Source organism: Nycticebus coucang, chromosome 1 (assembly GCF_027406575.1).
Source record: "Nycticebus coucang isolate mNycCou1 chromosome 1, mNycCou1.pri, whole genome shotgun sequence".
NCBI classification, from domain to species: Eukaryota; Metazoa; Chordata; class Mammalia; order Primates; family Lorisidae; genus Nycticebus; species Nycticebus coucang.
Window position 1 is genome coordinate 37,330,577 of NC_069780.1, and position 15,865 is coordinate 37,346,441.

General features: G+C 39.4%; 1 protein-coding gene across 1 annotated transcript in view; it reads left to right on the forward strand.

Moving 5' to 3' along the window:
- Positions 1-15,865, forward strand: part of EGF (epidermal growth factor) — an 86,405-nt gene that overhangs the window by 35,392 nt on the left and 35,148 nt on the right. Inside the window, exons 6-11 of the mRNA XM_053565908.1 lie at positions 617-715; positions 1,730-1,852; positions 6,855-6,977; positions 7,827-7,952; positions 9,055-9,191; positions 12,176-12,324. Of these exons, the coding sequence (XP_053421883.1) occupies positions 617-715; positions 1,730-1,852; positions 6,855-6,977; positions 7,827-7,952; positions 9,055-9,191; positions 12,176-12,324 (757 nt within the window). The remainder of the gene's footprint in view (positions 1-616; positions 716-1,729; positions 1,853-6,854; positions 6,978-7,826; positions 7,953-9,054; positions 9,192-12,175; positions 12,325-15,865) is intronic.

The following is a 15,865-nucleotide window of genomic DNA, read 5'->3' on the forward strand; positions in this document are numbered from 1 at the left end:
TTTTCGGTGCATGTATTTCAGGCATTTGCTTTTATAGGGTTGTAAAAGCACAGTAGCAGGTGCTATTGGAACTATGATGTGCAGAGGGGGACAAGCCTTACCCTCAGCTTATCAATTAATGTGTTGATGACAATGGTGGTGGTGATGATGATGATAAGAACACACATATCTCACAGATGAGAGATCGTAGAAAAGTACTGGGAAAGAGAAAATAATATTGTGTCTAGTTTTCTTCAATAGTAGTTTGATGCTGTTACTATATTATAAGCAGTAATGAAGGTTTGAGCTTTTTAATTTTTTAAACAGATATTTCATTTTCAGAATTCATGTGCTTCTTTTGATAAAAGTCAGTCAGAATGAAAAGTAGGATTTAGTATTCTAACCTAATTAAGACGCCCCATCTTGAGAGGTATTGTAGAAGTGAGGAATGGGTCCCGGAACACCGCGGAATGCGGATGTGGCCCGCTGACCCCGAGCAGCGCCACCGCCACCGCCACCGCGGAGAGAGAGACAGTCCTGCCGACGTCCTCGCAGGGAGATAACGCTTCTTACGGGATCAAGCACTGTTCTCTGCCAAAACACAACTCCATTGCAAACATCTCCCCTTCTCTTTTAGAGCAGAAACTGTGCCAATCGAGGAAAGGGAGCTGCACTAGCGGCGCGTGCGGGTGTGCGGAGGGGTTCGCGGTGAGCCCGGACGGCCAGGCCTGCGAAGGTAACGCGGCCGCGCTGCGCTGCGGGGCGGGGAGCCGGGCCCCAGCGCGAAACCAGCTTCAAGTCCCCCTCCTCCTTCCCCCGCCCGCCCCAGCACTTTTATTTTCTTCTTCTGTTTTCAAGGCTAGGAAACTTTCTGGTCTTTATAGCTTGCGGTTCCAGATCACTCTCAGAGGCTGCTCGGGGCTTGCTCTGAGGCTGAGATTCTCCGAATGGTTAAATGGACCTCTGTGCATTTGTGTGCAAAGTATCAATATATGCAAAAATTTTAAGCGAGTGTTTCCGGAACTATCATTAAGAGTCCCAAAGAGTATGCAACTCTTGACATTCATCCCATAAAAGACGTAGGAAGCTTGGGAACCTGAAGCAACCAGGCTGGTTATCTAGGTAGGGTTCTTCCTAGAGGTTTTAGTCCCGGTTGAAAGAACCCAGGAGGAATATTGTGTCCTTTCCGATGGGAGGTGCAGTGATTAGTGACGAAAAAAATCCAGTGGCTGTGGCACACTCAGTGGAATTAGTTGGGGTGAAATGTCAGCTAAATCTAGCATCTGCCTGTTAATTACAGTCCCGTTCTCGCGTGGGACCAGGGAAACAGCGAGCTGGAAGGCTTTCACCAGAGTACAGCTGCTGGGAGTGTCCTCATACGGAGGAGAAAGGCTTTGGTCAGTCCCCAAGGGTGCAGAGCAGAAAAAGTCCTAAGCTTGTGCAGAGCTTTTAAGTCCCTAACATAAACGACAGGTTATATCTCTTCAAGGGAAATACTAGCGCTTTTCCCCTAAGAGAAGTTCTGTGTAAATATCCATATTCACAAAAGGGATGAGAAAATAGAAATGGTTTTCATGATCACTGAACTGACTTCTTTCACCGTTGGCTAGAAGTGGAAAAAACTATTTGTCCTTGATCAGTTACAACATCTATAAGTGAAGATACCCTACTTTGTGTTGGCTTACTAGTGATGTCACAAATTATTTTCAAAAATAACCACCTGACTGTTTTTTCTGTTATCCTTGTGCAGATGTCAACGAATGTGCCTTTTGGAATCATGGCTGTACTCTCGGGTGTGAAAACACCCCTGGATCCTACTATTGCACGTGTCCTGTAGGATTTGTTCTGCTTCCCGATGGGAAACGATGTCATGGTACGCGGCAGGAGCAAGTGGTTATTGTATTATTCTTCCTCATTTTTGGTAATGTTTCTAAGGTTTCTAAGGTTGGAGGTCCTCAATCAGCAGTGTGCATCAGAATAACCTTGGAGATTTATTTTGTTTGGCTTTTTACAACATTGATGACTGGATTCTAGTCCAAACCTATGTGCCTGTAGTCCCAACCTACTTGGGCGGCGGAGGCAGAAGAGTCGAAGAATCGCTTGAGCCCAGGAGTTGGAGGTTGCCGTGAGCTGTGATGCCATAGCACTCTACCCAGGGTGACATCTTGAGGCTCCATCTCAAAAAAAACCCAAAAAACCTCCAGGACTGGAAAACATACCTATTTATTTCCTTGTTTCTTTATCTATATTATTATCCATATCATGTATTATATCTAATTACTATCTGTATTATATTTAATTGTATATTTCCAATGGATGAGCATGTGAAAAACATAATCATATCTAAAAAATTAACTATAATTCCTTACTATCATTTAATATCCTGTCAGTGTTCAGGTGTAACCACAATACCCTTATCATACATTAAAAAATTATCAATAATTCCCTAATAACATCAAATATATATTCAGTTTTTAAATTTCTCCTCTTATTCTAAAAAGTTTTTCTAAATAGTTAATTTAAGTATCCAGACAACCTCCATGTCTGTGTTAACTTGATACATCTAGTTTTTTTTTTCCATAGATTCCCTCTTTTTTTCCCCTTGAAAATATTTGTTGAAGAAACTATTTTTTGCCTGAAGAGTTTCTCACTTTCCGGATTGTGCTAATCATATCTCTCTAATGCCCCTGTCACTTATGCAAACTCATAGTTAGATCTACAGGCTTAATCAGATTCAGCTTTGACATTTTGGGCAAGAATCCTTCATAGACATGTTTGTACTTCCATCCAGAGTCACAAAATGTCTGGTTGCTCCTTTCTGTAATGTTAAGAACGGTCAGTGTGTTCATCCATCTTAAAGTTCTCCAGTTGTCTTTCCAAGTGGTGGTAGCAGATATTAACAAGCATTCTCTAGGCCATCTTTCATTGAGAATTTCAAAGGGTAATAGTCTAGTTCTAATATTTCTTTTTAATTATTAAGTGGCATGCCTTTATAAAGAGAACTTTCTTTCATTAACTATTTAGTTACCTCAAGATACAATTCTTATCCTTAAGGCAAGATAACTTTATTTGCCTTTTATTCTCTTTACTTTTATCTGTCTATCAATCAATCATATCATATCATCTCACCCTGACCCTCTAGGTAGAATGCCACCGTGTAATAGCTCACAGAAACCTCAAACTCTTGGGCTCAAGGGATCTTCTTGCCTTAGCCTCCTGAGTAGCTGGGATTATAGGTGCCTGTCACAAAGTCCAGCTGATTTTTCTATTTTTTAGTAAAAACAAGGTCTCACTCTTGCTCGGGCTGGTCTGAAACTCCTGAGCTCAAGCAACTCTCCTCCCTCCCCCTGCCTCAGACCACATCCAGTCTATTTACTTATATTTAGAATAATGGGTTGGTACTTTGACACTTTCCAAAGGTGGTGAATGAATGTTATTTTTTAATTAAATACTATGAGCTCGTGAATTTTAACTTTTTTAATGTTTCAGCCCATTACGATTATTATCCTTACTGATGAGCAAATCATCTCTTCCTTGGCCAGTGGAAGTCTCTTCAAATAGGTGTCTAACCCCCGTAGTCTGTGATAGTTTCCTTGTTACTTGGTAAGAAATATTTTCCAGGCTCATCTTGTGCATTTCATATTCTAGCGAGAACCAGCAATTTCTCAGGGAGCACTGATTCCTTTTTATTTAATTTTTTTATTAAATCATAGCTGTGTACATTGATATGATCATGGGGCATCATTCACTAGTTTCACAGACTGTTTACCGAGTTTCACATATACCCTTGTAAGATGCACCGCTGGTGTAATCCCACCAATCCCCTTCCCTCTACCCACCTCTGCCCCCTCCCCTCCCTTTCCCCCTTCCCCCTGTTCTTAGGTTGTAACTGGGTTATAGCTTTCATGTGAAAACCCTAAATTAGTTTCATAGTAGGGCTGAGTACATTGGGTACTTTTTCTTCCATTCTTGAGATACTTTACTAAGAAGAATATGTTCCTGCTCCATTCATGTAAACATGAAAGAGGTAAAGTCTCCATCTTTCTTCAAGGCTGCATAATATTCCATGGTGTACATATACCACAATTTATTAATCCATTCGTGGATCCATGGGCACTTGGGCTTCTTCCATGACTTAGCAATTATGAATTGGGCTGCAATAAACATTCTGGTACAAATATCTTTGTTATGACGTGATTTTTGGTCTTCTGGGTATATGCCCAGTAGAGGAATTACAGGATTGAATGGCAGATCTATTTTTAGATCTCTAAGTGTTCTCCATATCTCTTTCCAAAAGGAATGTATTAATTTGCATTCCCACTAGCAATGCAAAAGTGTTCCCTTTTCTCCACATCTGCGCCAACATCTCTGGTTTTGGGATTTTGTGATATAGGCTAGTCTCACTGGAGTTAGATGGTATCTCAAAGTAGTTTTGATTTGCATTTCTCTGATGATTAAAGATGATGAGCATTTTTTCATATGTCTGAAGGCCGCGCGCCTGTCTTCTTCAGAGAAGTTTCTCTTCAAATCCCTTGCCCAGCCTGCGATGGGATCCCTTATTCTGTTCTTGTTAATGCGTTTGAGTTCTCTGTGGATTCTGGTTATTAAACCTTTGTCGGAGACATAACCTGCAAATATCTTCTCCCATTCTGAGGGCTGTTTGCTTGCTTTACTTACTGTGTTCTTGGCTGTGCAGAAGCTTTTTAGTTTGATCAAGTCCCAGTAGTGTACTTTTGAAGCTGCTTCAATTGCTCCTCATAAAATACTCGCCCAGACAGATTTCTTCAAGGGTTTTCCCTGCACTCTCCTCTAGTATTTTTATAGTTTCATGTCTTAAGTTTAAATCTTTGATCCAGTGAGAGTCTATCTTAGTTAATGGTGAAAGGTGTGGGTCCAGTTTCAGTCTTCTACAGGTTGCCAGCCAGTTCACCCAGCACCATTTGTTAAATAGGGAATCTTTTCCCCACTGAATGTTTTTAATTGACTTGTCAAAGATTAAATAATGGTAAGTAGCAGGATTCATCTCTTGGTTCTCTATTCTGTTCCAGACATCTACTTTTCTGTTTTTGTGCCAATACCATGCTGTTTTGATCACTATCAATTTGTAGTATAGTCTGAGGTCTGGTAGCATAATTCCTCCTGCTTTGTTTTTATTTCTGAGTAATGTCTTGGCTATTCGAGGTTTTTTCTGATTCCATATAAAACGAAGTATTGTTTTTTCAAGATCTTTAAAGTATGACATGGAGCTTTGATAGGGATTGCATTGAAATTATATATTGCTTTGGGTAGTATGGACACTTTAACAATGTTGATTCTTCTCAGCCATGAGCATGGTATGTTTTTCCATTTGTTAATATTTTTAGCTATTTCTTTATCTAATAAAGGACATGAAAGATCACTGATTCCTTTTAATGAGAAAGTATATTTAGAATTTCAGTCTGCTACTGAATTAGTCATTGTTTTTAGGCCTTTGGGGATATAAAAGCTAGGAATACATTTATTAAAAAGAAAATAAGTGAACCTCTGTAAGTTGACCACCCATGGCACTATAACAAACTGGTCAACATACAGAGGTGCTCAACATAAGAAACTAGGTCTACTGTACTGGTACGTACATGTGGTGCATGTCCAGTCTATGAAAATTGAGGTGGTCATTATAGGGAGGTGGTCAACTATAGAGATTCTACCATATATTATGAACTTTTATGTATATTCCCAGTTCAAATTTAGGATCACATTTCAGATACCTTCTGACAGATTTCATATTGAATCTACAAGCGTGGCTAAATACAAATGAATGTTTAAAATCATGTATATTATCTAGTCCTGCTTCAAAGATGAAGGAAAATAGGTCAGGCTGAATATCAGTTGTGCTTATGAAATAGGCATATCAAATGGATGGATGATAATTAATTTCTTGGAAATTATCCACCATCTTTGTGCCTTTCTATGAAACTTGCCCTTTTCCTATACCACGTGGTTTGCCTGTTGGAAAATACACTGAAGGGACTGATATAGTTAATGATATAGGGCCCACCATGTGCCAAGCATGGCACATGTAATCTCATTTGATTTTCAAAACCTCTAGAAATTTTATGGTACATATTTTACCTTTAAATATTTAGTTTACTTGCAATTGATTTTTATGTGTGGCGTAAAGTAGGGATTTAACTTTTCCCCTAAGTTTTTACTCGGTTATCTTCCATTTACTGAATGATCTTTCTTTCACATGATCACTGATTTAAAATAACACCTTACAGTACATATGACATTCTTGTTTTTTTTTTTTTTTTTGCAGTTTTGGCCGGGGCTGAGCTTGAACCCACCACCTCTGGCACATGGGGCCAGCGCCCTACTCCTTTGAGCCACAGGCGCTGCCCTACATATGACATTCTTATGTGCACTTGAGTCTTCTAAAATGAGCTTTCTATTCTGTTCTATTATCTCTGTCTATTCCTACCCCTACTCCCCACTATTTTAATGGTACACCTTTATCATATATTTTGATATAAGAGCCTCTCATTTCTCTCCTTATACCTAACCACACTCACAAAATGTCATCAGTTTTTCTTATACATGTAATTTGTTTTCCAGATAAACTTGAGAATCATGGGTGAAGTTTCATTTAAAACTCTTACTTGTTATAAAAGAAACTCAGAGGAAATGTGAATCATTTTCCAAAATCAGAAGTCTATCTAATTTTTTTAGATTAGATTTTTTCCTTTATTTTATGTCTCCATTGCCATAGCATTTCATAAATGTTTAATCTTTATTGAACCTATTCTTTTTAGAATATCACTTTTTATTAGCAGCTGATTATAATAAATTTTCACAGGCTTGATTTAACACTAATATCAATGTTGTTCCTCATTAAGAATTTGTTTCCTGTCCGAGCAATGTGTCTGAATGCAGCCATGATTGTGTTCTGACGTCAGATGGCCCCACATGTTTCTGTCCTGCAGGCTCAGTGCTTGACACAGATGGAAAAACGTGTAGTGGTAAGTTTATTTATCTTGTTTATTTGAAAACATATATCTTCTAGGGGACAACTAAAAATTGATCTTATTGCCAAAGAAGAATACATTTTCCAATATTATACATTGAAAGATACTTATCCAATAGATTAACCTATAGATTTAAATTGAGATTTTTTTGTTTTGTTCTTAAGACAGCATAATGTGTGGTTTGAAGTTACATAGCCCTGAGGTAGCATTACCAGTTACTAGCAGTTTGGATTTTGGTCTAGTTTACTTCCAATCTCTTAGTGTCTATTTCCAAATTGGCAGGAGTACTGATCCTTGCTTCCTGGATTAAATGAGATGGCAGAAACAGACAGTTTAACTTGTTCCTTGCACCTAATAAATATCTTTCTACTTTTATCTGCAGAGGAGACCTAAGCATATAGATGACTCACGATTAGCAGGATATATGATGGCTTTTTGATTTTTTTAATAAAGAAAGCAAAAGAAATCAAGACGCAAAAAAATGTGAGAGAGGGAAAAAAATGTATTACTCACTAGGAAGAGTTAGACCAGCTACCAAACTCATCAAATGTATTTTTCATTCCAACCAGCTGCGAGTGCACTTGTCCTTAAACTCACTGACAGAACAGGAGGACCAGGGCCACTGGAATGTAAAAGATTAACATCCAAGATGTTGGGTTATAGTGAGAGGGATACTGTGACATTTTGCCTTTAATCTCTGAAAAATAACCTTGATTGTAGCAGTATAAATGATTATGTATAGTTCTAAAAATCAACATGTGTTTGGGTCACTCCAGGACTTTAATGAGAAATTGTTATATTTTGAATGATACAGTGTCATTACCAAGCAATTGTTTTTTGTAGGCTGTTCATCACCTGATAATGGTGGATGTGGCCAGCTCTGCATTCCTCTCAGCCCAGTATCCTGGGAATGTGGTTGCTTTCCTGGGTATGACCTTCAACTGGACAAAAAAAGCTGTGCAGCTTCAGGTTAGCATTGTAGTTGTCTAAAAGTATGTTTTTGCAAAGAAGATTACATGAAAACATTTCACTTAGAAAGATGAAAAATTGAATTTCTTTTGGCTTCTGAACAGGGCATCCAATTTTTTATTTTGGGAAATGGAAAACAAATCACATTGCAAATATGAATAATATAAGTAATAACAACATAAGTAATAATCATGTTTTTGAGGAATATTTGTAAGTTAACATCCGGCAATAATTTTCTATAATGTCAAGTATGGTATTTTCAGTATTTGAGAAAGTCATGATCAGAATGGTCTCAGAACACTTTATAGTTAAGAGATATTTAATAAATATTTGTCAATCTTATTTTCATTTCTTCAGTGAACATAACAGTCATAATACTTTGACAAATTCTGTCCTTTTCACATCAAAATTTAATATAAAGTTGTATGCTTCAGCTGTTTTTTCATCTTCTGATGTTACATCTCTTGTAACTTCAGTAGCCTTGGAAATTCTAGATTTATGCCAAATTGATTTACTCTCATTTGAAGTTTCATTATGCTTATAATCTGGGATTATTTAAAGATGGTCACATATGACTTGCCCTAGTGAAACACCAATACCGCTAACTTCTCAGGGCCTTAGTTAATAGAGCATAATCATTGTCCTGAAAATTGTGTCAGGAATCTTGTTATTAACACGAATAATCGTGTCTTCCTTTCAGCCCAGGCTGGGGAAAGTTTTTGAAAATTCAGATATGAATGTATATAATCTGCTAATATTAATGTTTTAGTATGTGTAAATAGAGGAGACGGACAGCCCAAAGACTTGCATTATTTAACTTTGGTGTTGGTTATTTAGTGCTGGTTCTGTGTGTAAGTAATTTGCTTATTAAAAAGACACCTAGAGAGGGAAGATTCTAGTGATGAAATTCTGGCAATATGTCACCTCATGGAAGAGGAAGTCTTCTTGCCTGTCTTTCCCTGCACCACACTGGTGGGAGAATTAAGAAAATGAGTACTGCAGAAATTGTGGAAGAGGGTGCAGTGAAAGGGGAGAGTTGGAAGTGCCTCTTGGGTTCTAAGGCTTGTTTTACATGCAGTCATATTTGAAATGTGCTTGACAGGACCACAACCATTTTTGCTGTTTGCCAATTCTCAAGATATTCGACACATGCATTTTGATGGAACAGATTACAGAACCTTGCTCAGCCAGCAAATGGGAATGGTTTTTGCCCTAGATCATGACCCTGTGGAGAATAAGGTATGGTTTTGTTTCTTGAACAGATGTGAGTGTGCTTTAAGGACAGAGTAGAGGATTTTATCCTAACAGATGACCTGGCCTACTTGAAAATCCCCTGCTAAGCTCCAAACGATTAGCCACAGAACAAGTTAAATATAGACATTGTAGCATCATTTGAGAAATTTTAAGGACTTTCCTGCTGTCATAACCCTAACCTGGTCCTTGCCATGATTCGGCCATTTATTGAGGGAGATTGTGCCCAATCTTAGGTTTAGTTTCCTCTTTGGAGTTGAGGGTAAGAAACTAATTCAATGGCATGCATATTGCAAGAACTCTATAACTAGAGTTTTTGTGATTTGCTGGTAATGAGAGGAATGGGGAGTTAGAGTTGGGACATAGGAAATAAGGGTTAGTAATCTGCATTTATTATATATCATTGAGAAAGGAGATTTAGTGACCTCTTAGCCATGAAAATCAAGGAATGTAAGTTTTAAGGCTTATGTGGGAATGCACTCTAGAGTTAAGCACTCTAACTCTTAACATTATTTACATAAAAATCTTATGTAAGATTTATATATATAATTTACAGTTTCTAAATTATCAACCCAATCAACTGGGCTTTAATTTGGTCTTTAATTTCTTAGTAGTATTTGTGCTAGGTTAGAATGTGCTTGAAATGATGGTAGAGTGTCTTTTAAGATTAATCACCCACTAATGATAAAATTACACAGTTATTAATCCTCTTCCATAATTATTTATTATTGCTACATGGTACATTAATTCCTAGAATTTAAATTTTGTGCTTTTGTTTCTTCCTGCTTTGAAGCAGTCTGGTAAATGGCCAAAAGAGACAGAGTGAAACAAATTGATTCTGGATTTAATAGGTATAGTTTGAGAGCCAAATATAACTACATTAGCAAATTAAAGTTTTGTAGTTAAACACTGGCTAACAATTGTTCTTTCTTTTCCCTGAACTGAATCTATATGGTTCCACAGAATAGTTACATTAACAGAATAAAACATTTAATAGAAAAAAAATCAGTCCAAGATTAATTTATTACCAAACTAGTTTTCTCCTGTACAATCTGTATTTTTGCAATTAGGTGTATAAGGAGATACAGAATGGATTTTAAGTCAGGTGGCTAGTTTTCATTTCTCTGATCAATGTCTCATTTTCTTGCTATTCAAACTGTGGTCTTTGAACTAGCAGTATCAACACCACCTGGAGCAACTACAGGCTCTCCAGCCCTCGCCAGAATCTGTGACTTAACAAGATTCTTGGGTGATTTATATAGACATCGGAGTTTGAGAAGTGGAATCATAGTGAAGTATATTTTAATATAAGTGCCAATATTTGTATTTGTTAAAGATATTCTTTTCTATTTTATCAGAAAAGACGAATAACCCATTATTTAATGAGTTACCACTTTGTAAACACCATCATCGTTGATTATAGGCTTATGTACACATACATACTCACAGCTGGAATTCATCAATGCCCTCATCAAATTGTCAGCTGACCCATAGCATTTTGCAGCCCTCAGGAAATTCTTGTACCTATTTGATATGCTGCATATTAGACTGAAAAATAACTTTGCACCTGCAAGGTATGCTCTGTTAAATAATACAAGAATGAATTACAGTCATGCATTGATAATGACAAATGCATCACTGGGTAATTTCACGGTCATGTGAACATCATAGATTGAACTGAACAAACCTAGATGGTCTAAACCTAGTACACACCCAGGCTTTAGGTGTATTTGTATATTTAAACACAGAAAGGGAATAGTAAAAATACAGTATAGAAGATTTTTTTAAAAATGTATAGAAATACATGGCATTTACCATGAATAGGGCTTGCCCAACTAGAAGTTGCTCTGTGTGAGTCAGTGAGTGAGTGGTGAGTGAAAGCGAAGGCCCAGGACATTACTGTACCCTAGTATAGATTTTGTAAACATGGTACACTTTAGACTACACTAAATTCATTTTTAAAAAAGGAATTGTGTTGTGACATTATGAAGGCTGCAGAGTGACTGAGTGATAGGAATTTTTTAGCTCTATTATAATTTTATGGGACTACTGTTGTATACATGATCCATTGACTGAAGCATCATTATATGGTGTGTGACCATATAAGACTTGTGATGAAAGGAACTTTAGGAAATATATAATGTAACGTCCTCATTTTTACAGTTGAGAAGACTGAGGTTAAACAATTTGTTCAAGGCAATTTAGCAAATAAGTGGCAAAACTGGGAGAGGGACCCGTGTCTCCTGCCTTGGGTGCTTTGGACTGAGCAGTAGAAGGTACAGCCCAGGTTGGAGCCTTCATTAAAGTGCAAATCATTGCTCCCTTTCAGAAGCCACTAAGGTTCAATGCCGTGTCACCAACCAATGATCAGAGATTCATAAATTACCAGTAGCAATGGAAACATGTGCCAGGGACAGCGCTAAGGATTTATGTACCCTTATTTTGTAATCTAATGAGCTTGGTACTTTTATTCCCATTCACCAATGAGGAAACTAATATTATGAGACCTTGAGTAACTTGCTTAAAGTTACACATACCTGGGAAGCAGTACGGTTGGAGCATAGTTGCAGGTGTGGTTATCTCCAAAGCCAATTACACTTTTATGACCTAAGGACTTTCTAACCCCCCCCCTTTTTTTTTTTTTGAGATAGAGTCTCATTATCTCACCCTCAGTAGAGTGCTGTAGTGTCACAGCTCATGGCAACCTCAAACTCTTGGGCTTAAGTGACTGTCTTGCCTCAGCCTCCCAAGTAGCTGGGACTACAAGCTCCCACTGCAATGCCTGGGTATTTTTTTTGTTGTAGTTGTCATTGTTTTAACAGGCCTGGGCAGGGTTCGAACCCACCAGCCCCAGTGTATGTGGCCGGTACCCTAACCACTGAGCTATGGGTGCCGAGCCTCTAACCCCATTTGTATATATTCCACATTAGTTTTTTGGAAGAAATCAGAAATGCCTGTGTTCTCTTTTGTAGATATACTTTGCCCACACAGCCCTGAAGTGGCTGGAGAGGGCTAACATGGATGGCTCCCAGCGAGAAAGGCTCATCCAGGAGGCGGTAGGTGTACCAGAAGGTCTTGCTGTGGACTGGATTGGCCGTAGGTTCTACTGGACGGACAGAGGGTACGTTCCTGCTTTAATTTCAAGCCATGTGGGAGGGGAGTGAGGAGATAAGTAATACTGCTGGCTTCTGGCTTTCTTCTCCACTTTGAAGACAGGAAAAATATTGCTGGGCACTTGGCTGGAACTGGGGAAAAGAGGTCCCCTGCGGCTGTCCACATGACCCTGTCCCTTCCCCACCAAGCAGGGTGTTTCTCCTTTCATTACAGCTGATGTGTGTCCAGGGGAGGGTTTCTGAGACCTGAAACATAGCCTGTGTTTTGTAGATCAGGTTGTCATTATTAGGGAAACCTCAAACCTGTCTAAAGACAATCAGGAAACATCTCTGGGCATCTATGGTAGGTAATGTGGGAGAGCCAAAGACCAAGATACGCTGTTTTCAGTCAGCTTAGGTTAGCTGGGGAGATGAGGCGGATTTCTCCAGCAAAAACTTAATGCAAATGCTTGAGGTAAGTATCACATACACTGTATATGAGGCCACATACACTGGAAATAATGTAAGGCCACACATAAATAATTGCCAAATGAAGGGCGTACGCTCCCAAAGGGAGTGCTGGAATGGGCTGCAGGGTCAGCCAATCCAGTCCAACTCCCCCATGTGATGAGTGAGAAATCTATGGCTCAGAGAGGTTAGATGAGTTGTTCAAGGCTATGCAGCATGTGGGGAACAAATCGTGGGCTAGAATCCACATGCCAGCTCTCTGTCGAGCAAGCACCAAGGACAGAGAAGAGCCTCAGCTGAGGTTGTGAGGAGAGTATGGGAGGTCAGAGGGACTTTCCCTCCATCGGGAAACTGCGGAACCTGAGTGCAGCTCCAGCACCACACTCTTTATACTGGCATGTGCGGCTTTTGTGAGCCCCCAAACAGAATGGGCAGAAGTGTGGGGTTGGGAGGGTGGTGGAAGGAAGTGGCTGCTTCCCTAATGTGTGCGAAGGAGGGCCTGCTTTCCAGAGAGTCCCTCACAGGTTAGCGATACAGATGTAGTGTGCTCCAGGACCTTTGCTCAGGGTAACTGAAGGCCTGAGGGGAAATGGCAGTCATCCTGAACATCCAGGACCTGTGTAACCTCATTAAGGTGAAACAAGGGAGAATTAATCACTGGCAGTCCCCGAGTCACAGACATCTGACTGATGTAAGACCCACGCTTATGAGCGAAGGCTATTACAGGTAATAGGTAAATGTACCTATTGCAACTTACATGCAAATTCAACTTAAGAACAATCAGAACTTATCTCATTCATAACCTGCGGACTGCCTGTTTCTCTGTGAAAACGGCAGTTCCAACACAGAGGGAGAAGTCCCAGGGAATGGGTTTCTATGCCTGGGGGGTAAGGCTTGTACGTCCTATAAGAGCTCTTTTAATTTGCATAACCCATAAGCAACAAACAAGTTTTAAAAAATGAACCAGATGTATGGTGTGATATATAGTTATCGATAATGTGGCCCTTCTGTGTCCAAGGCAAGCATATTTTCACTTATTCAGTCTTTCATTCATTTAACCATACATTTATTTCTTCCTTATTTGGGTGTTTATTTACTGAATAACTGCAATGCACCAGATACCTCACTCACGCTTTATATTCATGACACCATTAAAGCACCAAAGGTAAGTTTTTCTATCTCCAATCTAAAGATTTTTAAAAAATGATTATCAGAGAGGTAATATAACTTTCCTAAGGTCCAACAGTCAACAGGGAGTGGATCAGGAATTGGAACTCAAAGATGACCATTTCCGAAGCTCGCATTCCTGATAATCATGAGATATACCACCTCCCCGACCAGAGCTGGCTTAACATGTGCCTGACTCAGAGTCACACAACAAATTAAAATGGACTTCATATGTAACAATGATAAAAATCATAATGATGGTGTCCTCTGTGTTGAACCTACTTGAAAGGACATTTTACTTGTCAGCTGTGCATAATAACAGAGCTGTGTGTGGCTGTTCTCTGAAGGGTAAACGCTGATCAGCACAGCAGATGGTAATACGCTGCACTCTCGTGCCCTCAAAGGATGCCAGGTCTTGTCCTATTTCTCCACATTCACAAGACACCTCTAATTTTAACAGTATTTGATTAATAGTGCCACAGTACCCACTGCAGAAGCAGTGCCTCCAGGAGGTAGGAGGCACCACCTCATCCTGGAGAAGCAGACTTCAGATTCTCTTGTTCACTGACTTAAGTAATAACAAGCTCTTCTCAAGTCTTCTTCCCTCCAGAGCCAGCTGCTAAAGGAAAACCTTTAATTTGTCTGGAAATGAGAGGTTTATAGTTTAAAAACCTTGATGTTACCTAGAAATTGGATTTAAATAATGGAGATTCCAATCTCGTGATATCAGATTACACAGAAACGAAGTGGGATGCTTACAGTCTGTATTGTGCTAGGAGAAGGCAGATTCCAATTAACATCTAACTGTAGGAAGGAAGTGAATTGAAATTCCACTGACACTGTTATTATTTAGTATTAAAGAATCCTGATTGCTGAAGTCAATTGTCCCCATATAAAAGAATCAAGAAGGCAAAAAGTATAAGATGTCTATTTACTCATTCTTCTGAAATGAGTAAAAACTGCCACCTATAAGGTAAAAGTCACTCTTCTAGGGCCCTTGATGGGTAAGTCTTATTCTGGAAGCAGGGTGGCTTTTCCTCTCGGAGGAGCTCAGTGGTGTTGGGACCAATCAGATAATGGATATAAAGAGAAGGATGGGCCACTGAATTAAGAGTGATACTTGAACTCATGTGAGCCCAAATGTCCCTGCTTTCCCCAACACGGAGGTTCCAGGTTGGGCTACCTACCTCTCACCCTCCCTGAGTCTTCAGTTACATTCTTTGCATCCTCTTCTCAGCACTTACCTTCCTGTGCTGTTATAATCCCCTTCCCTCCCGAACCCCCCTTTCCCCTCCACCCTCCCCTTTTTCTCTGTTGTCTCTCCTTTCCTTCCCTCTCCTCCCCTCCCACCCTTCCAGTTGAACTTTGAGCTCTGTAAGGACAGGGACAACAGCGTTTTGTTTACTATTGTACCTCTAATGTACCTCTATTGTACCTACACAGTAGGTTCTCAGCAAATATTTGGTTGACAAATAGACAGATTAGGAAATAAAAATTTTCTTATTTTTATAAGGATTTTGGCCAGATTCCAAAAGGATGTTTTTAAAATGTAAAGATTAAGCCAAAATGTAAAGATTAAGCCAATCTCTGGTGTTGCTAGAAAGGAAAAAAAAGATTAGGCTGAACGGGTTGGCTCACCCTGTAAGTACTTTGGCAGGCTGAGTGGAAGTAGGAGGATCACTTGAGGCCGGAAGTTTGAGATCAGCCTGGGCAACATAGCAAGACCACGTCTCTACTAAAAAAACTTTTTCTGAGAATTAGCCAGGTGTGGTGGCACATTTGTAGTCCCTGCTACTTTTGAAGCTAAGGCTGGAAGGTCGCTGGAGTTCAAGGCTACAGTGAGCTCTGATAGCTCCACTGTACTCCAGCCTGGGCAACAGAGTGAGATCCTATCTCAGAAATAAAGGTAAAGGTTAGTAAATAATAGTTCAGTAC